At 41.9% G+C, this 23092-nt stretch overlaps 1 protein-coding gene across 2 annotated transcripts; it reads left to right on the plus strand.

Moving 5' to 3' along the window:
• The first annotated feature begins 1634 nt into the window (after positions 1-1634).
• Positions 1635-22715, plus strand: RAB3GAP1 (RAB3 GTPase activating protein catalytic subunit 1). 2 transcript variants are annotated; one of them, XM_039701166.1, is made up of 24 exons: positions 1636-1730; positions 1835-1890; positions 2714-2789; positions 4054-4186; positions 4421-4499; positions 5151-5270; positions 5879-6044; positions 6132-6231; positions 8559-8640; positions 9116-9184; positions 9779-9852; positions 10561-10653; positions 12069-12238; positions 12545-12643; positions 12763-12935; positions 13836-13890; positions 14179-14532; positions 15588-15725; positions 17110-17337; positions 17783-17879; positions 17972-18075; positions 18185-18300; positions 19207-19309; positions 22048-22715. In XM_039701166.1, the coding sequence occupies exons 1-24, from the start codon at positions 1713-1715 to the stop codon at positions 22282-22284; spliced, it is 2940 nt and encodes a 979-aa protein (XP_039557100.1). In that variant the 5' UTR covers positions 1636-1712; the 3' UTR covers positions 22285-22715. The 2 variants fall into 2 exon arrangements, 1 of the variants encoding a protein (XP_039557100.1); XR_005626683.1 differs by lacking the exons at positions 19207-19309; positions 22048-22715 and having other exon boundaries at positions 1635-1730; positions 17783-17866; positions 18185-18230.
• The last annotated feature ends 377 nt before the right edge of the window (positions 22716-23092 follow it).

The raw sequence follows: 23092 nt of genomic DNA on the forward strand, positions 1-23092 counted from the left end.
TACTGACCCTGGCACAGTCACCACTGCTCTTGGCTGTGCTGAGTGTGCTGGGAGCTGCTTCAGAATTCTAAAAACACCTCTTTGCAAGATTAAACTCTGACTCTAACAATACCATAAGATGACAGTGGCCTAAACAACACAGAACAAACCCAAAGTGCAGACTGATAAAGAAGAAACATGAGAGGGTTAAGCCAAAGGATTGGGAGTTTTGAAATTCTAGAAAGGCAATTCTTGAAAGAAAATTAATCCCAGTTAATAGTTCTAATGGATTTGGGAGTCTTCCTGAAAAACATAGTGAACTTCAGTCTTTCAAGAGGCAAGAATACAAATCAAAGACAGTGAAATTAGGTACAGAGGTAGCTATAGAAGGCAGCACTCTTGATGTCCCATGCTAAAGGCCAGACAATCCATTACAATGTTCATCCCATTATGTTCACCTGTTAAGAGTCAGATCGTGAACTTCCTAAAAACTTCCAATTTTTTTCGATGCACAAAAATCCCCTTCAAAATAACAACAGAATTTTCTGTAAAAAGGCAGCATCTTACAAATCTTACCTGGTTCTTCAGCAGCGAAAAGTGGAAGAGGCACAGCAATCCGAAGGGAAATTAGAGGGCATTTTCAGCTCGCAGCTGCCTTCCTTTGCTGGCCAGCGAGGAGTTCGACAGCAATGGCACACACTGTGGTTTTGTTTTGGGCTGTTTCCCGGAGTGCGGAGCAGGCAGGAGCGCTGCCCGAGGCAGCTCCCGTGCTGAGTTTGCACCGTGTCGCCCAGGTAACCCTCACCGGGGAATCTGCCCGGCGAGCTTAGCTCGGAGAGCAGCCGTGACCTGTGAGGACAAACACCGCCGAGAAAACCGCGGCACTCCAGGCTCTCACCAGCACACAAAACAAACCCCGTTTCTATCTTATGTTTGCCTCTCTTTATGCTTTTAGTACCTGGTATGTTTTTTTACTTTTACTTTACTACACTCAGCCCCCTCACGAGTATTTGTAATATCCTTTCTAGCCGAAGATTTTAAGGGTATTTCCTCTTATTTTTAAGTAACAGAGTATGCTAAGGGACATGACAGGTTAAAAGAGGTATAGTGGGCTCAAGCTCAGTTAAAAGGGTGTTTAAGGGAGCTGCTTTGCTGGATGCCAGAAGGGTTTCGTCGTTCCCCCAGTGACACAAACGACGGGAAGGCTTTGGATTACACGGGCACAGGGACACCAGTCCTGGGGCACACCTCAGCCCCCGGCTGGCTGACAAGGGCTGTGTTACTCTTACATCTGAGGGAGCCCTTTTCGGCTCTCCCTGACGGAGCCGGAGACTCTGAGGGAGCAGCCCCCGCTTCAGCTTCGCGCCGGTGCGAAGCGACTGCGCCCGCGGGCGTCCCCGTGAGGGGCTGCAGCCGGCCGCGAAACAGAGACACGGCGTGGGGAGCCCGGGGAGGCAGGAGACGGGCTGTGCGTGAGCCCCACCAGGGCGAACGAGAGAGCCCAAGAGAAACATATTATGAGGAGAAACGGAGCTGCATAGGAGCCCAGAAGCGGCGGGCTGCGAGGGAGGTGCGGGTTGTGAGGGAGGTGCGGGCTGTGAGGAGGCGCCGCCCTCCGCCAGTAGGAGCCCAGAAGCGGCGGGTTGTGAGGGAGGTGCGGGCTGTGAGGAGACGCCGCCCTCCGCCACGTTCCCGGCAGCCTCCGCCGCTGGGGGGGCCGGCAGCGGCGCAAGATGGCGGCGGACAGCGATGTGAGTGCCTGTCCCGCTCCTCCCGCTCGCCCCCCGGTCCCCGGCTCTCCCTCTGCCTCCCCCTGCTCTCTCCGCTCACCGCCTCTCCCACTCTCTCCCCGCAGCCCGAGTCGGAGGTGTTCGAGATCACGGACTTCACCACCGCCTCCGAGTGGGAGAGGTGGGTGCTGCCGCGCCCCTCGCTCGGCGCGGGGGCTCCGCCGAGCCCGGCCCGGCTGCTGCTGCCGGGGACAGCCGGAGCCCGCGGGTCGGCCGCTCCCCGAGCCGGGAGCACCCGCAGCCCTTCCCGGAGCCTTTTCCCGGCTGTTCCGCGTTAGGCTCAGGCCGCAGCCGAGGAGCGGCTTAGGAGGCTCTAGTCGAGCTGTTTCTGAACTTAGTGAAAGGTCCGGCTTAATACCCGTTTGCTAGGGATTAGAATATACATTCACAAGGCTTATCTGTTTTCTAAGTAGGTGTCTGATTGTTAAGACAGTCGTCTTGTAGCTGAAGCCTTTAAAAGTTAGTAGAACAATGCACAAAGAAATTTAAGGCGAAGAATTCTCTTGCACTGTGAATGTGTTGTTTTTTTAATGCTTTTTCCAACAGTGATAACGTTTATGACAGGAGACCGGAGATTTCAAGTGCTGTGCTTTAAATCTGAATTTAGTGATAATTTTGTCTTAAATGCTTGTTTATCTGTTAAAAATGAAACAGGAGTTATGTGCTGCAGATGATACGTGCTGCAGTAACAGAAAAAGGTGAGATTCTTAAAATAGTCAAAAGATGCTCAAAGTAACTGTCATGTAAAATTTGAGCATAGGAAGACTGTTTAGTATACAAGGAAGCAGTTTTTCTGGCTTTACTGTGATACTTGTGGTGTTTGTTTTTTTGTTCTTTGGGCTTTTCTAAGGAATTCCATAGCTGAACAACATACTGCATGCTTTGAGGTGGCTGAATTATAATACAGGTTCAGCAAACATTAATGCCTTTTTCCCTCCTGATAGATTTATTTCAAAAATTGAAGAAGTATTGAATGACTGGAAACTTATTGGGATTTCTTCTGGCAAACCTCTAGAGAAGGTCAGTTACTTCTGAATTTTCCTGTAGAATTTGAATTGCTAATTGTTGCTGTATTTGTTAATGCACAGATGTATTTAATCTATTGCTGTTTTCTTAGGTGTGGCAGATAATGACTTTATTGGAGAATTTCACTTGTAGATGTGTCAATTTGAGAAACAATTGCTGTAAATTCATTGGTGGATCATCTACCAAACAGGCTGTTTCCCTGACAAAGATGGATCTTTCTGTAGGGCTTAGAGATTTTTTTTTAATTTCTGAGTTTGAATCTGGAAACGCGCTCTGAGCTGCTCTAAATACTCAAGGAATCTTTTTGTCCTGCCTTGTGCCTTTGTCACACCTCATGTACTTATGGCTGAGGTTTGCACAGTGCTACTTGTGACTCAGTGCGTCTCATAGATGGGAGAGATTTTTTCAGAGGCTAATTAGAGCCTTTGTGATGCTTTCTCAGTCCTGTGAAATGAAGAGGAAATTGCTGAGCTCTTCTGCACAGCAGTGCAGATTATCTCAGCTGGTTTGTGTGGAATGGCTGCTGTGTTTCCCGGGGAATCTCACTGCTCTTCAGTCTAGTCAGGCACAGAGTATTTGGAATAAAACTTATCTAATGAACTGCATATTAGCTCTCCCTGTATTCCTGCATGTCTTCTTTTCTAGACCAGAGCTCTCTTCTTAACACCCTGTAGGATCATTGTCCAAGTTGCTTTTAGTAGGAGCAGTGGTGCTGATTTTTTTAAACATTCCCATGTTGAATTTTTGTTTAAAAATTAATATTCTTACACTTTTTTTTTTATTATAAGAATTAGTTATTCTTACAAGTTTTGTAAGTTGTAGATAAAAGTAATCATTTGTTGGTGAAAGTAAATATCAAGGTAATATTTGCACAGAATAGTTTAGATACGGATGAAATCCCAGGTGGGAAATTTCTGTCTCTGGGCAAAACTGAGGGTGCACATCTTCAGATGTGCAGTTGCATATGGGAGGATGCCATCTTTATTGCCATATAGTTCTGAAGGATGCAATATGATGCTTGATTTTTGGAATGAACATGATTATTAGCAACGTGGATTTTAGCAGCCAGCTACCTTTATAATGAAGAGCTTTGAGAATTGCTTATGGAAATTAAATCATGCTGAGCCATCAGGCAGTAGAAAAATGTGTAATGATCAACATTATTGATCACATAGGCAGTATTTAAAAGACTAGTTTTAAAGACTAATGAATGTTAACCTAAATTTATGAAATAATACCTTCTTTTTTTTATACGCAGGGTATATTTACCACAGGAACATGGGAAGAGAAATCAGATGAAATTTCATTTGCAGACTTCAAATTCTCAGTTACCCATCACTATCTTGTACAAGAACCCAGTGACAAAGAAGGGAAAGAAGAGCTGGGAGAAGGTACCTGTTAGTTCCCTTCCATAGTTGTAAGGATAATGACAGAAGACAGTGTCAGAATGTGGAGTCCACAGCGTGCTGATTTGTGTCTGTGTGGGATTTTCTCAGGTCTGATGAGTGTGATCTGACATGCCTGCTTTTAGTTTGCTTTGCATTCACACAGTGAATTACAAGGCAGTTGTAAGTGAGCTGGATGGATGTGATGATGCATTGATTATGTATCAATTTTTGTCACAGATGCCCTTCCTCTGCCAATGCAGGACTTGCTGTGCATGAACAATGACTTTCCTCCTCGAGCCCACTGTCTGGTGAGATGGTATGTGTGCTGCCTCTCATCTCTACTGCAAATGGGCATAGCAGCTGGAAAATCTGGCACAATCACTTGTGTATTTGTTTTTTCAATTAGAAGTTAAAGCTTAAGTAAATTGTTTCTTTGTGCTAGACACAAGAAAGGAATGCAAAAAAAACCTGGTATAGCGGGCCTATCTTTAATTTGGGGGGGGGGTTTGTGCCCCAAATATTTGTCTCAATTTCATAGATTAACCAGGCTTTTATATATGTGATATTTAGGTACATTCTTAGAAAGGAAAGCTGCACCACCTTAACAAATAACAAGTATATTCTTAGTAATGCAAATCTTAAGCACGTAATAGGATTGGTTCTAGAGAGATTTGTTGTATGTATAAACAGTTTCAGTCATTATGAAGATAAACTGGAAAACCTCAGGACTGCTAGACCTGAAAGTCTCCCAGTCAAACACATTGCAGTGTTGGAATGGATTTGCAGCACTCCATACCCACTCAGTTCTTGACCTCTCTAAAAATAAAGAGGTACTTGCATCAAATTAACAGATTTCACAATTTGTCGGTGATAATTAGATTCTCCAGGTCGCAATATTTTTAAAGAGTCGTGTTTCAGCTGGCTTGCCAGGGACTAGAAATGTACTTTTTTCTCTTTGCCTTTCAAGGTACGGCTTACGTGAGTTTGTGGTTATTGCTCCAGCTGCAAATAACGATGCTGTTATTAGTGAATCCAAGTGCAACCTCTTGCTGAGCTCCATTTCCATTGCACTGGGCAACACTGGCTGGTAGGTGAAAGCATAAACATTTTTACATGTAAAATGGAGGTAAAACTCCAGCATACTGCATTGGTGAGGAAAAAGTATTAAATTGTTAGCAAAATACATTCAGAGGTTTTTCTTTATTTGCACTGTAATGTTGTTAGAGAAGGATTGAAGAAATCCCCATGTGTAAAGACTGAATCAATGTTTTGTTTATTTTAATTATTGTTTGAAAACCTTTATGGCTGTTAAAAGCTACTAGAAGCTGTAGGAATAATATGTAATTTATTAAACACCACTTTTGCAAGAGGATTTCTTCCATATGTGTAGTAACAGTAACTTCCTAATCTTCCTCAAAAATTGCGTAGACTGAAAATGAGGTAAATAAAGTCATGAAGCAGGCTGTGATTGTGGCATGGCATTCTGTTTAATGATTATATTAACAGGGATTTTCTGTGGTTCCTGGGCATTCTGTTTAATGATTATATTAACAGGGATTTTCTGTGGTTCCTGGGAAGTCTTTCAAAGTGTCTGAGGGGAAATATATTTTAAAGGTTGACACTATGCTAGAATATTCATCTAGTTGTAGAGAGCAGCAGGACACTTCAGTGATCAGAAGTATTCCTGTTCTGTAGCCAGGTGCCCCTGTTTGTGCAGATCCACCACAAGTGGCGCCGGATGTACGCGGGCGAGTGCCAGGGCCCCGGCGTTCGCACCGACTTCGAGATGGTTCACCTGCGCAAGGTGCCCAGCCAGTACACCCACCTGGCAGGGCTGCTGGACATCTTCAAAACCAAGATTGTGAGTATAAAACCGATGGGATGTGTTTAATGTAATATTTCTATTGATTTGCGCTTTAAGTTGGATTTGTTCTCTGGTATTTTGAAGGGCTGCCCTTTGACGCCTCTGCCTCCGGTTAGCATGGCTATTCGCCTCACCTTTGTGCTCCAGGACTGGCAGCAGTACTTCTGGCCACAGCAGCCACCAGGTAGGAGACTTGTGTCCTCAGAATAACTCATTTTCAGACAAGCAGTCAATGCTAAAGAAAATATTTGTGTATCTTGCCAGAAGAATTCTAACATTTTCTGCTTTGGTAGAAAAGGCTTCAGTCCAATCCCATTCTGTATGATGGGCAAGCCACCTTAAAGCTGCTCTCAGGTTGTAGCTCATGGCTGGGACAGGTGTTTTGGGTAGGGCTGTGCCTGGAAACAGGTTAGTCAGCATTTAGAAATACAGTGATGTTTCTAAAATGGTGGTATCCATGTGGAATGAAAAGGGTGGCTGAATCTGTGAAGAATTCTGCCCTGGATTTCTTAGGGAAATATTTAGATTAATATTCTGAAAGATGCTAGTACTTCGTGGGAGTTTTTGTCAGTTGTTTCCGTAAAGTATTCTGATACTTCACTATCTAAGTGTATTAATAGTGGGAAAAGCAGAAAATATTATATGGACCTCTCTTGAGGTAAAGGTTTGGATTTTGATTATTGTTGACTCAGTACTAAATTTAGTACAGGAGGAATTTCTGAACAAGTCTTTTGTTCTAGTAGCCTTGCATGAAGGGGAGAGATAATATATAGTCTGAAATTTAAAGTATATAGATAAGTTTTTGACATAAAGTTATGCTGTTTAGGAAAAACAGAGGTAGTTACTTTTTTGGTAATCTCAAAATGATCTCTTTTATTCTTGATGGTGATGCTGTCTTCCTTGAGTATCAAGGATTTGGTTTTAACAGATGTATTTTTATATAGGTAGTAGCAGAATATAAATTACAAACTTCTCAAAGGCACACAGACCCATAGGAAAAAGGTAGATATCAGTTCCTTCTTAACATCAGTTTTATTAGTGATGTGATGTTTTAGGTACAAGGTGGTGGAACAGTTAAGATGCCCAAGTTCTTTTCTTGACTTGGTAGCAGTTTGACATAACAAGCTTGAGGTATTTAGGGTACATTTGGAGAGACAGAACTCATGTGGCCTTGGTTATCTAATTGTTTGGCTTTCCTTTGCTTAAAAAAATACAGTAATCAAAATCCTGTGTTTTGAAGAAGTGTGCAGTGAGATTCATTCTGTGCTCTGTAGCTAAGGAATGTATATTGGACATGTTTAAAGAGAGTCCTGCTTATTAGAGAGAGAAAATCAGTGCTGTTTTAAATGGTAGTTCCTCTTTGGTTAACCAAGCTTACTTAAAGAACTTGGGAAATTAATTAGACAGATTTTATCTTTATTGTTTCTGCAGACACAAAATCTATTCTGTAGTCTCTCTTCCTTGCTGTAGTTACTCTCTAAGTCAGGATCCCAGGTTTGTCATGGATGAGTTGTACCATCCTGATCATATTTCTGGACTGGAGCAGTTTGAATAACTTTCACTCCTTTAGTAGCAGTGTTGTGGATAAGGGAGCCCGTGTCAAAATGAGTTGCAGAAGATGGACAGCATCAGTTTTACTGCTATTGCTATTTGCAGTTGTGGTTTTATGTTCACTGGGAAGAACTAGACCTGTAACTTATATACTATCACTCAATTAGCTCTCCTCAAATAAAACCAAAGAATTTAAATGTCTTTTATCTTCTCTGCAGTAGGAATTATGTAATTAAGTTATGCAGATACTTCATCTGTGCTAATACCTCACTTGTTTTGTTTGTAAACAATTTGCCAGATGCAGTTAAAATTGCAGATCAGATGCTGTAATAGCATTATTATAATGACATTACAACACATTATTATTATTATTGCCCACTTTAATTTTTGTTAAGTGGAGGCTGTCTGGTTTTGAGTCATGTATTTGAAGGCTATAAATGGGAAGTGCCTGAGGGTGCTGGGAGGCATCTCTAAGTACCTGGGACTACAGGGAATCCCCCAGATTATTTGATTAAGTCCTCTTTTGATAAAATGTCAACTTTTAAAAGTAACTGTTTTTTCACTCTGCAGAGTTGCTCTTCCAGAGTTTTCCTTTTCTGCTTGGAATTTATTTCCTGCCCAAGCATTTTTATGGCACTTTTGTGTCTGTTGTTGTGCCAGCATTGAATCTTTAGGGCTGTCTTTATAGCTGTCCTCATTGCCTGTTTGAAGGGAATAACCTTCCCTCAACAAGAATTACAGGAATTGTATCTGTCCCTTCGAATGTCCTGGTTCAGTTTCTGTTGGGAGCAATTACTGGGACTGTATGTTAGGATTGTGTTCTCCTAGCTCAGTCACCTTAGCTGCTCAGCTCTCCTCTGGTCATCCTGCAAGTTACAGTCTTTGCAGTGAAATGAAGGTGATGTGCTGCTTCAAATGTTCCACAAATTCTTTATGGAAACTCTGTTGATTTTTCTCCAGATATAGATGCTCTAGTTGGGGGAGAAGTTGGAGGCCTGGAATTTGGGAAGTTACCATTTGGTGCCTGTGAAGATCCTATTAGGTAAGAGAAGATTCAGAAAACTGTTTTATAACTTGCTTAATGGAGGACTTAAAGGTGTTATTTCAAATCTCAGCTTTGCCTACCTACCACTTAGCATGTCCAACAGACACTTAATTATTCAAGTGCCTCAGAAACATCTGTGATAGATAATGGTTTAATAGCAAAAATCAGGTCATTTGTAAAATTGTCTGATGATGCTCAGAGTTAAAGCTCATATGGCTTTTACTATAAACTTCTGCAGTACCCCATTTATCTCTGAAATTATTATCTTGAAATATACCTCAAGATAAACCTTAAAAATTATGTGCTTTTGTGCATGGGTTGGACTTGCTCTGATGTGGGCAGTGAGAAAACTTACTGGAGAACAAAGAGAGAATCAAATATCAACTATCACAAATACCTTTCAAAACATGAACTGTGGTGGAGGGAACACTTTCTGCTGTCACTGAAAGACTGAAATCTTGGTTTGTTTCAGTGAGCTGCATTTGGCTACAACGTGGCCTCACCTCGCAGAAGGGATAATTGTTGACAACGATGTTTATTCGTAAGTATCTTGTCTCAGTTGCAAGTGAGTGTGCCTTTTTTTGCTCACTGCTGCATTTTAGTGTCATCTCAAACACTGTGTGGCTTCACATGTGAAAAAGAACCCATTTTGAGGAATGCTAATGTCAGCTGATAGAACATCTAATTTGGGAAAACACTTTTGAAATGCATTTCTGTGAGAAATTATTATTGTGTTGTAATCTCAACAGAACACAAACCCCTGGTTTTGAGCATATCCTCATGTTAGACTTCAAAATTTTGTATCATGTATTTCCTGGAAAAGATGATAGTGGAGCATGGAAGGTAAAAGAATTCATTGCTTGATATTCCTCTCCCAAAAACTGACATCCAGGTTTCCTGCTAAAGGGGAAGAAGTATTTCTTCTTCATGTCATGCACACACATGAGAATAGGGACTCTTGCTTGCCATGTTCTCCTGTGTAATGTGGTACTCACTGGTTATGACATGACATTTATTGAGAATTTGATACTCATTTTTCCAATACTTATAGTGGCATTTGGTTTTCTTTTTTCTTTTTTTTTTCTTTTCTTTTTCTTCTTTTTTTCTTTTTCTTTTTTAATTTTTTTCCCCCAAGTGACCTGGATCCACTTCAAGCACCCCAGTGGTCTGTGAGAGTTAGAAAAGCAGATAACCCTCAGTGTCTGTTGGGTAAGACATCAGAATTTCCTGTCTTCTCTTGCAGCTTTTAAACTAAAACTAAGTTATGAAGTTAGGTTTGAGTTGTTGATCAACTGATGGCCTGTTTGCTCACTCCCCTTATTTTTTTGAGTGAACAGTATTTTGGGTTTCTTTTTCAAGAACACAAGCTTTGCAAACACATAAGTTCCTGTTGTAGTTTATTCTCTGTCTGTGTATGGTGAAATTCATTGCTATTCTTATTTCACCAGGTTCCAGGGAATAAGAATTTTCTCTGTGTTCTGTGAAAATTTGGATTTCCTAAACACACTTTATTAAGTGTGTTTTGCATGTATTCATCTCCTTAGTTCAACCAACCTTTCTGACAGGGAGGATTAATACTTTTGGAGAGCTGTACTCCTCTATCTGTCATTGCCTTTAAGCTTGTGAGGAACAGGGCTTCAAAATTTATCTTGTTTTGGGTGAAAGCTGTGCTCTGCAGAGGTGGCCAACAGCTGCCTGGGTGTGCATTTACCTAAGCTTTAATTATGTGTTTTTTGTGCTTCAGATAATTTAATTATGTGTATTTTGTGCACAAGATATTTGTGCTTCAGAACAAATTATCAGATGTTCTTTCAGAAGAAAAGATAAAAATTACTGTCCTTGGGGCATAATTTTGAGTGTTGGCTCATTGCTCAGTGAGATTTTTGGCTGAGTCCAGGAGTTTTGTTCCTCTGCCAGGGGACTTCCTTACTGAATTCTTCAAGCTTTGCCGGCGGAAGGAGTCAACAGATGAGATACTTGGAAGGTCTGCATTTGATGAGGAAGGAAAAGGTAAAACTAAAATCCAGCTGATTTGTGTTATTTGTATTTAATATTTTTGTGTTAGTTTATCTTTCCTGTACCCTTATCTTGACTGGTATTTATAACTCTTACACATTCTCTGTAATACTCCTGGGAATTTTCTGGCCAGGGCTTCATGGTGAAATTTCTCATAAACTCTAGACAAGTTTAGCTCCTGGAGTCTCAGAGGGACAATTGCCTCTGTTATGGTTGTGGCTGTTTCTTTTTTACAGGAATATAAAAACTTAAAATTTGACTAGAATGTACAAGAGTTGGTTATAGGACGCATCAGATTTTTCTGTATATTTTTATTTATTTATGCTTTTTCCACTTATTTCCCTTTTTTGTTGTACTCTGTAGTACATGTCAACAGCCAGTTTAAAGAGTCTTTAATCTGTTTGAAAGGCTCTGCTCTCATCTTCTCCATTTTAAGGATTTATAAGGAAAAAAGAAAATTAAAACTTCCCAAATTACCTGACTAGCAAGTCAGGCTTTATTCCAACTGTATAAATACTGCCATCTTTTTGATGTCTCTGTCCCTCTCTTTGGCTTTTTTTTGCTGTATATAGTGAAAATTCCCTTCCTTCCTGCTGCTTGTCACCTGTTCTTCCCTCCAAATATCAGTGTATTTTCCTTGGTTATACTTGATCTTAGTTTTGCTGGAGCTTGCTAGTGAGCTTGGAAAGGTGTTGGACTGAGGAGGGAGTGTGTTACTCCTAGTCCTTGGCATACAGTTCCTTCAGTCCTTCTTAGCTCTGGGCTTGCCAAGATGGGCTTTCTCAGTCTGTTGCTAATTATTCACTTAAATTTGTCAGCTCACTTTATAACAATACTAATTCAGTTTATTGTAAGAGACATTCTAGAGTTTACCAGCATCAGCTCTGAAAAAAAACGTCTTTTGGTTTGAGAATTTCACCTGAGGACTCTAAAACAGAATTGTGCTTACACTGTGTGAGGCCAGTGATTACTACAGGATTTATTTAATATTTATCTAGAGCTTTAGCATCTGCTGGAGCAGTCTCTGTTACCTGCAGTGTGTTTATTGGTATGATGTATAAACAGGGTTTAAATACTGAGTCTTCAGCAGGCTTTTGGCATACTCTGTTGGTAACTCTGCAGTAGCACTGCACTACCTGCAGCCAGCTCAGTCTAGACTTTGTTTGGTGAATTAAATCAAGGACAGTCTGTGACTCATTTGTGACCTCCTTCTGCTGCCTGTATTTGCTAAGAGCAGTGAATGTCAGGCATGGAACCTGGCAGCAGAGGTGTAGCTCTGCTTCACAAGGGGCTAAATATCAATACAACATAAATAGGCTGATTAAGACAGGTGAACGCTCGAAGAGACATGTTGTAGTGTTTGGGGTTTTATTTTATTTTATTCTAAATGCTTTTATTTTATTTGCCAGAGGTTGGTGATATCACCCACGCGCTGTCGAAGCTCACAGAGCCAGCACCAGTCCCCATCCCCAAATTGTCAGTCACAAATATGGTTCACAGTGCCAAGAAGAAGATCCGCAAGCACAGAGGTGTGGATGAGTCTCCTCTGAACAATGATGTGCTCAACACCATTCTCCTGGTGAGTGAGCTGTCCCTGCACATGGGTTCAGAGAGCACATGGACTTCATACACTGATGCATTTGCTTTAGAGCCTATGGCAGATTTAAAGATACCTGATGTCAGTTCCAGTATTTGAATTGCATTTGTCAGCTTCTTGGAACAGCCCAAGTTGATACAAGTCTGTGTATTATAAGTGGGCTAACCTGATCTCTGAAGTCTGCTAACAATTTTAATTGTAGGGATTACTGGTATGAAGCCTGCAGTAACTTTATGGAGAAAGTGAGAAATGCAAACTGATGGAAGGTTTACTTTTTTTTTCTTCAAGTTCTTATTTCCTGATGCTGCTGACAAACTTGCAGATGTATTTGAAAACAGAGCCAGCACTTCAGCAGGAAACAATCCTCCTCCAGAGAATGAAGATTATGTGAGTTTTGTTGAGTGACACAAGAGAGGAAGCAATTTTGAGTGTGTGTTTTTATAGATTCTGCTGTGTTTGCCCTATATCTTGTGATAATTTCTTGCTTTCTTTTGTTTCTTTCCTAGAATCTCTTCAGCCAGTTCAAATCTGCTCCATCTGACAGTCTGACATACAAATTAGCTTTATGTCTTTGTATGATAAACTTCTACCATGGAGGAGTCAAAGGAGTGGCACACCTTTGGCAAGAGTTTGTGCTGGAAATGCGTTACAGATGGGAGAACAACTACCTTATTCCAGGGTGAGACTTCTTGTTGCTCCTTGGTCATAGAAAATGTTCTTTGTTCCTGGAGCTGAGTGGGGTCACTGTGACTTTGAAACATATCGTTTTGGGGTTTTTTTAATTGCAAATGCTATCTCTGTTCTTATTACCCTACTTCCTTAATGCAAGAAAGGGCAGGGAGTAAAGACAAGCATCTGTGCCCTACCTTGAAAACTTCAAGATGCCTGGGGAAGCTCAACTTAGACATTCACTTCACTGTGTGAGGGAGGGTGAGGAAGAAAACTTACTGTGGTGTAGTTTCACCTCTCTTCTAAGGGAGCTGTTCCATTGCTGGTGCAATGGCCTTTTCAGGTATTCCAGCCCTTCCAGGTTCTGTCTGCTGCACCAGAGCTTGGGGCAGACCAAACCAGGGGCTCTCTCAAGATGAGGTAGAGCAATAACCCACCCTGCTTTTAGGGTCATGGTATTTTGGTTGGGGTTTGGGGTTTTTTGTTGATGTGACAGACTGGCTATTTAGTCACTAGATTGTACTTTGAAATGGTTACACTAGCAGATAAAATAGAAGTTGAAATGTATAGCAATGACTCCACTGTATCACTGCACTTTTAAAAGTACAGTCAGAGATGCCTAATTCCTGTTTGAAAGCAGTTATCTTTTCAACTTCCAATTGGAAAACTGACCTCCAGGAATGCTGGGTGTTTCACACTAGTGTGAGTGATCTTTGAGCTCCTGAAATGACCCCTGGGAAATACATATAATTTAAATTCTGGGCTTGTCTACTGAGACAATAGAAGAGCTGTGTAATTTAAATGGTGGGGGTGGGTTCAGTGTGGGGGTTTGTCCCTGTTCTAGATTTCATGTGATTTAAGACCACATGTGTATGAAATTGATAATGGTTAAACTTCTACCTTTTGTTAGATTAGCTAATGGCTCTCCAGATCTGAGATGTTGTTTACTGCACCAGAAACTTCAGGTAAATATTCTAAATTTAAGTATTGTTTTTCTCCTAAGGAAACTGTCAAAATTATAGCAATGATTAGCTAAATACATAGTTTTTGTAGATTTAGTTGTATGTTTTCTCGGTATGGAAATCATTTCTTGAGAAAAATTTTGTTACAGCAACAAGTTTAGTAGAATTGATATCTTTTAGAATTGTAAGACCTTTTCAGTGGCTCTACAGGTTTTTCTGTATGATTTTCTCCATAAGGGAAACAATTGCTGAACAATTTTTTTTTTTTGTTCCTTGAACTTCTTAAATTAGATGCTAAATTGTTGTATTGAAAGGAAGAAAGCAAGAGATGAGGGGAAAAGGGGAAGCATGTCTGATCGTTCACCTGGTGGTGCTTCTGGTGATGGTGCCAAAGGAGGAGACCACTCTGGAGAGAACCCTGACAAGGAAAAAGAATTTGGCAAGTCTTGGGAATCTTGGAGTGACAGTGAAGAGGAATTTTTTGAATGTCTCAGTGACACAGAAGATCTTAAAGGAAATGGACAGGAAAATGGCAAGAAAGGAGCAAAAGAATCTGTAAACTTAAAACCAGAAGGTCGTTTGCACCCACATGGAAAACTGATGCTGCTGCATCCTGGAGAGCCTCTCTACGTTCCCATAACACAGGTGAGGGAGCAGGAGCTGAGCCAGATGTGCAGTGGAACACACAGAATGTGCCTCATACCTGGGATTGTGAAGCTGCAAACAGTTTGCCTGTTACAGCCTTGTCTCTTGTTGAAATTGCTGAGTTTTTTGACCTAATACCTTGTTTTTAATCTTTACAAGTTAATGAGGCTGCTAATCTCACTCGCTCTTTGTTTTATTTGAGAGTGAGTGTCCGTACCAAATTTCACTCCAAACCATACATTTAAATGAGAATTAAACTTCCTTGCTTACCTTAAATTTGGGGTTTTTTTATTTGCAGTTATTGAAGCACCTTCCATCCCCTCCTTGCTTTCTTTCCTATAAAATAGGAGCTGCTGTGGTACTTGCACCACGGAGATTTCTGCCTGACTTCGCACATCAGTTTTGCTGCTGTATTTGGTTTTTTCATAATTTCTCAGCTCATAAAGGCCATAGTCATTAGGTTTGGTGCCATTCTTTACAGCAGGTTTATCATCAAACAACTAGAAATGTTACCTGACATCAACAGGCTTTCCTGCAGAGTGACCAGGGATGGAGTAGGAGGTGCTGCGGTCACAGAAATTAGTTTGAAGTCAGCCATGCATGAAGAGTACAATGGTTTTCATTCCCCTGAGAGAAATTGTTGCTTTGCTTGGGTAAAACATATGAGCAGAGAGTAGTCAGGCAAAATGTTCTCAATTAATTATGTGCTGACAGTATCAACAGCAAAAATTCTGCATTGCTTTGGGTAGATGTTCATGCATCTCAGCAAAATTGTATCAGTCAAACATTGTCAGGATTTCATTAGGATTTTGGCATTTTAGCAATTTATCCTTATATTGGTACCTCATTCCCAGGTTATTTTCTGTCTAGTTTCTTTGTTAGATGCACAACATGAGGCTGAACTGTTTAAGCAGTAGAAAGTCGCGATAATTTCCTTCGACAACAAAGGAAGCAGAGTGATCTAGGGGTGAGAAGGAGCTTCTTGCTTCTCCTGCCTTGCCTCGGGCTGACTCCAGGAGGGGCTGTGAGTGACCCTGTGTGTTTCCCTGTCGCAGGAGCCAGCCCCCATGACTGAAGACCTGCTGGAGGAGCAGTCGGAGGTGCTGGCGAAGCTGGGGACGTCGGCGGAGGGCGCTCACCTGCGGGCGCGCATGCAGAGCGCCTGCCTGCTCTCCGACATGGAGTCCTTCAAGGTAGCACTGCTGTGAAATCACCCTGCTTTCTTCTTCATTTCACTGACCCTCTTGCTTGTGTTGGGCGGTTCTGAAGAGTTCTGTGTTTATTTTTCCTCCACAAAACAGTTTCCAGTTAGTTTCAAATTGAAAATAAAAACGCATTGGGAAAATTCTTGGCACGTTTCAAAATCTATGAGGATGTGATCTGTTACACTGTAACATCCCAGTAAATTTACACAATGTCTGTGGGAAGGGGAAAAACACATCCAACATACAGTTGATCAGTTGTGAATTAAAACAGACATTCATCAGGTTGGGACTGGACTAACTGTGGTTTTGGGTTTCATTTCCTGTCTGAGCTCTGCAGAGGGAGCTAAGAGCACATCCACTGCTGTCATCATAGGAGCTCAGCACTAAAAAGATTGGAAATTCTGTAGTGAAATAGCCATATATATCTTTTTAATTATTGCAGTCTTTATGGTGAAAGGATATAATGTGCTGTACAGTTAGAGTATTTATAATATAACAGTCATGAGTTTATTAACTGTGACTCATGGCATGTTAGGGATATGTGGAAGTTTTATTTATATGGTGCAAGTAATCTAAAATCTCAATGTAAAAACAGAACAATAATTGGAAGCATTCTTCATAAGTACATCAAATTGAAAACTGAGATTCCTTTTATGTTGTAGATCTACAGATGTAGTTAATTGTGGTAAAATTGCATCTATGAAAAATGAAGTTATTTTTGTTTGGGCGTAAAAACAGAGAACTATAATTGGAAGCACAAATACATTCTTCATAAGTACATCAAATTGAAAACTGAGATTCCTTTTATGTTGTAGATCTACAGATGTAGTTAATTGTGGTAAAATTGCATCTATGAAAAATGAAGTTATTTTTGTTTGGGGAAGATATTTTTTTTAAGTTCCTTTTGGAAAGAGGAAGAAATAGTGAATTTTGTCACTAGAGTGTTAAAAGATGGAAAGTCGGTGCTGAAAGCATACTTAGGCAGCCCACTGATTCTTTTAGTCTTTAATGGGATAAGCTTAGTGAAAATTCCTATTTATTGCATGTGGCAGGTGCCAGGTAGAATCTTAACAGCATAATTTTGAGCTTGCCTGAAATAATTGATGAATGTAATGAATGTACATGTAGCGGGTGGTGAGAAGGTGATTTTTTTTTTGCTGCTGATGTGGGTTTTACCCCTTGCCATTGTCTTGGTCTATGCTTTATTCCCTCTGTCCTGGTGCACAGTTTGTTGGCTGTGGACAAAAGAATTTCCTGAGTTTTGTCTCTTACTCTGTGCTCTACCCACTAAACCACACTGCCTTCCTACCCAGGCTGTCATGTTTTTGTAGGATTTTTCAGGAACAAATTTTCTGTCCTCTCTTCCCTGCAGGCAGCTAATCCTGGCTGTTGTCTGGAGGATTTTGTGAGGTGGTACTCACCTCGGGACTACATCGAGGAGGAAGTGATTGATGAGAAGGGGAATAAAGTCATTAGGGGCGAGCTGAGTGCCCGGATGAAGATTCCCAGCAACATGTGGGTGGAGGCCTGGGAGACAGCAAAGCCAGTCCCAGCACGGAGGCAGAAGAGGCTTTTTGATGACACCAGGGAGGCTGAGAAGGTGAAAGCTCCGGGGCTGGTGCCAGTCTGGGCTCCCTGCAGCCCTTCCTTCCTCCCCCTGCAGCATTTAAACACTGACAGGCCCTTGCACTGTGTCCTCAGAGTTACTGAACTGTTTAGTGCGTGGCTTAGGCTTGATTGGAAATTCCTGCTGCTGTACAGGAGGGTGTTTGAAGTACCTAAAAGTATGCAGTGTTACTTAAGTATTTTCTTTAAATTATTAGTAAATAAATCAGATTTTCACCTGCATATGTGTTAGGAACATTTTAGTTTCCTAATACAGTTATTTTTAGTTTCATTCCAACCTGTTGGGAGAATTAATGCAAAACTGCCTCTCAAGTCTTACAGTGGTGTTCCATTCTTGGAATTCATCTTTCCAAGGTAACCTCATCTATCTTTGGGAACTAGTTTTGGTCACTAAAATATTAAATTTTCTAATGTTGCAGGTGCTTCATTACCTTGCAATTCAGAAGCCAGCTGACCTTGCAAGGCATCTCCTGCCTTGCATCATCCATGCAGCTGTACTCAAGGTAAAGGAGGAAGGTAAATAATGTTTAATAAATTATTAAGATAGTTAAGGGGGGACAGTGATGTAACAATCAATAATTACAACTTTGTTTCTTTCCTTATAATAGAAGCAGTAGAAGATATATCTTCAGTTAAGAAGATTATTAAGCAGATAATATCCCATTCCAGCAAAGTGCTACGGTTTCCCAGTCCAGAGGACAAGAAGTTGGAAGTAAGGCTTTTGTAGTGGCTGGGGCTGAAAACCTGATTGACTTTTGCACTGTTCATGGCAATGTTAAAAGAACATCTTTTTAATTTGCCCTTTAATTAAACTCTTGCAGGAAATCATTGCTCAGATTATGAGTGTGGAAGCCATCATTGCCAGGGCAAGGTCTCTCAAAGCAAAATTTGGGGTAGAGAAATGTGAAAATGAAGACGAGAAAGAAGATCTACAAAGGTGACTTTTTTGAATTCTTATTTTTCACTGTGTTGTTTTGCTTTTCCTCCGATGCCCTACTTTCAAAACTTAGGACAATGGTTTCAATAAAGAAATATTTAGGAATCATATTTGGGTATTCCTGTCACTAGACTGTCTAGAAATTATGTGTGGGTACCCTCAGTGCTCCTCCAGTTAAGCATCTCTTTGGAGACATTTGATCCAGGTTTTTTTAATAGAATTTGGTTTTATCTTGATAGTACTGGGGACTTTTTTTGTGTATATAAAAGGTATATTTGATGAACTCTTGTTACCATACCTAAAATTAGGACTAGAAAGTTAATATTTTTTATAAATATTATGGAATGAAATAGCCCCTTCCACAGTTGTTTTCTTATTCTTGTCTCCTTGCTGGTGTGAAACATCACAGAGCAGCTCTGAATTTAGAGTGACAAGGAATGTTCCCTTGCATCACTACCTGCTGTCAGGTTATTTACTTGCTGCTCAAGATGACTAATATGTTATAAAACCCAAGTCAACTTCTTGCTGCTGTGCTGGGAGGGAGAGATGACATTTGTGCAGTACATGTTGGGAGTTCAGAGATGTGGTGTCTGACCAAAGCAATGTCTGTGTGCTAAAGAAAATTGTCACTTTGTGAATACTTCTGCATGGCCAACACCGTGGAGGCTTTCCTGTTGATTTTATACATCTGCTTTAGGAGCCTGGGCTTCATTCTCAGGTATATGAGAGGAGAATTTTTTCCTTAAACTTTTAGAATAGAGAAGCAAGAGAATCTGCCAGTTCTCACCCTGAGCAAATGATGCTTGGTGAAGGCCTTGGACAGAAAACAGCTCGTTTAGGTCAGCACACTGGATCTGGCCAAGGATTAACCATTCCTTTTTCCTTTTCAATCATTTGTTCCATCAGATTTGTAAACAGTCTCCTGGAGCAGCCAGAAGTGTCAGTTGTTGGTGCAGGAAGAGGACCTGCTGGCAGCATCATTCACAAGCTGTTTGTGAATGCTCAGAGGGTAAGAGAGCTCTGGGTTGGGCTGCAGTCACTTCTGATTTAACCAGAATGAGCCAATGAGTTACCATATGGTGCCAGTGTATTTGTCTGCATATCTGCATGTATTGTCATGTATGTGCTTGAGGTGTTTTCTGTGATGTTCAACATGATTTTGGCTGTAACAGAACCTTGCCAAGACCAAAGAAGACTGAGTGAGCTGGGATGTTAAACAGTTGAAGCCAGCTGGGTAGACAGAGGTGTCAGTAATGCTTTATGTGCTGCCAACAGTAACATCAGTAATGCTATTAAGGCAAGACAAATTTCTGCCTTCTCACAAGGTTAAGTGTTGATTGTTTCACAGAGGAATGTAGAGAAACAGGTCGTAATATTAGGTATTTTAGAAGCAGTAACTTCTTAAACTGAGGCTTATGCTTGGAATACTTGAGATTTTTTCTGTGGAAACCAGCATGCTTAGGAAGTTTCAGTTCTTTTTCAGCTCCTGCATTCATTTTACCTATTGCCAGGGTTGCATCTGTTTTCTGGAGACCCTTACCTTGCTGATATTGACATAAATGTTGCCTTTTTCTCTTAAGCAGTCTTTGGAATAATTAGTCTGAAAGTATTGATTTCCAAACTTCATGGACTGCAATCAGCCTTCAGTTTCTATCAAAATTACACCTCTTCATAGCATCAGATTTTCTAACTCAAATTTAACTACAGTGGTAATAACAAGGTAGCAGCCTGAATTCCCATTAGGAAATAATTGCTGGAAAAATGTTGTGATTGGGTGTTAAACACTTTAAAGGGATTAGTGCTTTTGTATTAATCTGTATTTTGCAACTCGGCATAAAAAGGACCATTCTGAAAACAGACCATGGTTATTCTGAGGCATGAAAATCAGGACATTTCTTTTATTCTTCCAGTCTCTAAGGAAATTGTGTTTCCAAACCTGAACCTGCTAACCAGCCACCCTTTTAAAAGGCCAAGATCTGTGCCCTGTAAGGATGCACACATATGCACTTGCCTCTTTAAGAGAGGCAGTGGGTTTTCAAGTCTAAGTTTCTGCCCTTAGGATGTGTGCAAATTTATAGGGTTGTGTTTTGAAACACCACTGACGAAAGCAGGGTTACAGGTATTTCCCACTAGTAGCTGGTCAGTGTTAATTAAGGTTTCTTAGTGGGACAGGAACCAACTTGCTACAAACCCCACAGTGTTTAACCTACCATGAGTTATTTCAGTAGAGAGCTGTTTGGTAAATAGAAGTGAAATGAGTCCCTTGTTCATTACCTTTTGAACCTGGACTCTCCTCTGTGTATAATGTGTTCTGTTCTTGAGTTTTCTCAGGAAAATTCTGATAGCCAGTGCATGTTCTTGGAGTGCATGATGTCTCTTAAACCTACAGTCTCCTCCTAACCTCTTGTAAGTCACCTCTGACTTGCCTTTGTTTCTGTCTTTCATCACTGGTTCTTTTCTCATCCCTTTCCAAGCTGACTGAATCTTCTGATGAGGTAACCAACTTTGTCCCTCCTTTCCCTCTCATCTTCTCTGCATAGAGCTGAACCTTCTGGTGGATATAGTGCAGCAGCCAGATTAAGTTTGTACTGGTGTTCACATGTTGAGCATAAAAGCAACTTTTTGTTTCCAGAATGGTTTTTCTGCATTCACACTTTATTTTCAGAGCCTAATAATGCATAGTGAAAAGAGAGAGAAATGTTTAAAAAAAAAACTGAAAAAACAACTCTCAAAAAAAACCAAACCAAACAAAAAAACGTTTATTCAAGTGAGTATTGATGTTTTCTCATACTGAAATATGTGGCCATGCCTTTATATTCTTTGTTGATGTTTTGGGGGGAGATGGTGATGAACAATTAGCTGAATGCTGCATTCCCAACACTAGTGCTTCCTGAAGCTATGGAACTTTCTGGACATAGATATTTGGGAAAGAAGCAGGGTAACTGTGTCAAGTGTAGCACAGGGAAGATCCTCTCTGTTGGTTTCCTCAAGCTGTTCCTGTGGGAACACGTGGCACTTGTCCCTGGAAGGTTCTGTGGGACAGCCTGCAGAGCCAAGCAGGGCTGGGTCCCCCTGCTCCTGGAGAGGCTGGGAGCAGGGGCAGCAGCAAGGGACCACAAGGAGCAGCCAGTGGCTTCTGCCTCACCTCAGTGATGGTGCCTGTGTGGAGTTGTACATGCTTGAATTAGGAAGGACCCTATTAGGGTATTGTTGGGTGTGTGTACATCCATAGGTATAGGTAATCAGGGAGTGTTTATGGGGCATGCCAGCCCTTCTTCCAGTACCCAGGTGTCAGGGTTGCTGCTGCCTGGCTCTGAGACAATGAGCAGCCATCGGGATTGTGCAGCAGGGGGATTTCAGCAAGGCTCTCTGGCCATGAAAAGCCATCCTGCAGTAGTTTTGGAGTCTGAAAGGCAGGTGACTGTCAGGATTGCAGTACTGGCACTGATGATTTTGAAGGGGAAGCTGCCTCGATCTCCTGTAGCTGCAGGGAGCTGAGGAGAGCACCCTGTCTGAGAAAGGGCCATTTCCTCCAGTCACAACCCTTGCTTCACACTGCCACATCAGAACTTCAGCTGGGCAGAGCTTCACCATCCACACGAGGGTTCTTCCATCTGGTTACGTTCGCTTTATATTCTAGCATCCCATTAGTGCTTTGCTCTGTGTACACATAAAGCCTTTAGCTGTGTTCCCCATTTCTAATCTTCCTCTGAGAGCAGCGTGCGCTGTCGCTGTGCTCTGTGGCAGGTCCCCGCCGTGCCGCCGCTGGAGGAGGAGCTGCGGCGCTCGGGCTCGCAGGAGGAGCGCAGGCCGGGGCTGCAGTCGGAGTTCCCCCCGCCCGCGGGCCGCGAGGTGATCCTGCGCGCCTCGGTGCCCCGGCCCGCGCCCTACTCCAAGGCGCTGCCGCAGCGCATGTACAGCGTGCTGACCCGCGAGGATTTCCGCCTGGCCGGGGCCTTCTCGGCCGACACCACCTTCTTCTGAGCCCGCCGGGACGCTCTGCTGCGAGGGAGCGGCAGCCGCAGCGCTGCTTCCCAGCGACCTGCACGGGCCGCCGCGGGAGGCGGCTGGAGCGGCTCAGCTCCGAGGTTTGGAACGGCTTCAGGATGGTTCAGACTTGCCCTGCGTTAGCTTAATTACGGACCTGAATGGGCTGTGTGCAGATATTCATGTTGAAATTCATGCAGTATGTGCTGCTTCACACTTCAGGATCAGACTTTATCAAGTGACATTAGTCTACTTAAATTGATATATATATAAACATTAAGTAATTTATATTTATTACTAATCATAATCACAGAGCCCAGTATTTTTTGGTTAATCACTGTTTCAAGTGCTTCTGAAATATCCTTATTTTTATTTAAAGTGTACAGTTCATACTCTAGTTTGTGCTAAACTCTCCTGGTTGTCCAGATCTTGTCACTAAGTGGACAGTGAGTCTGACTGACAGCCTGCAGTGGAGCACTGAGGTCCTGGTTGTCCAGATCTCGTCACTTCTCCCAGACAGAACTAAGTGGACAGTGAGTCTGACTGACAGCCTGCAGTGGATCACTGAGGGGTTGGGATACACTGTATCCTTCCCTTGGTGCAAGGGCCAAAGCTGGATGGAAATGACACCCCAGAGGTGTTTCACTGTGAGCAACTCACTGGTGTTTACCCAGGCTCTTTGTCTGCATTCCCTGTCATCGTTGGGAGAGGAGGGGACAGCTCTGTCACCTCTGGCCCCTCACCCCACCCGTGCCAATGTTGCTTTACAGTGACCTTCATCTGTTTGAATGAGAATCAGCAGATC

Source organism: Passer montanus, unplaced genomic scaffold (assembly GCF_014805655.1).
Source record: "Passer montanus isolate IOZ18808 unplaced genomic scaffold, ASM1480565v1 scaffold1, whole genome shotgun sequence".
In the NCBI taxonomy this organism is placed as follows: domain Eukaryota; kingdom Metazoa; phylum Chordata; class Aves; order Passeriformes; family Passeridae; genus Passer; species Passer montanus.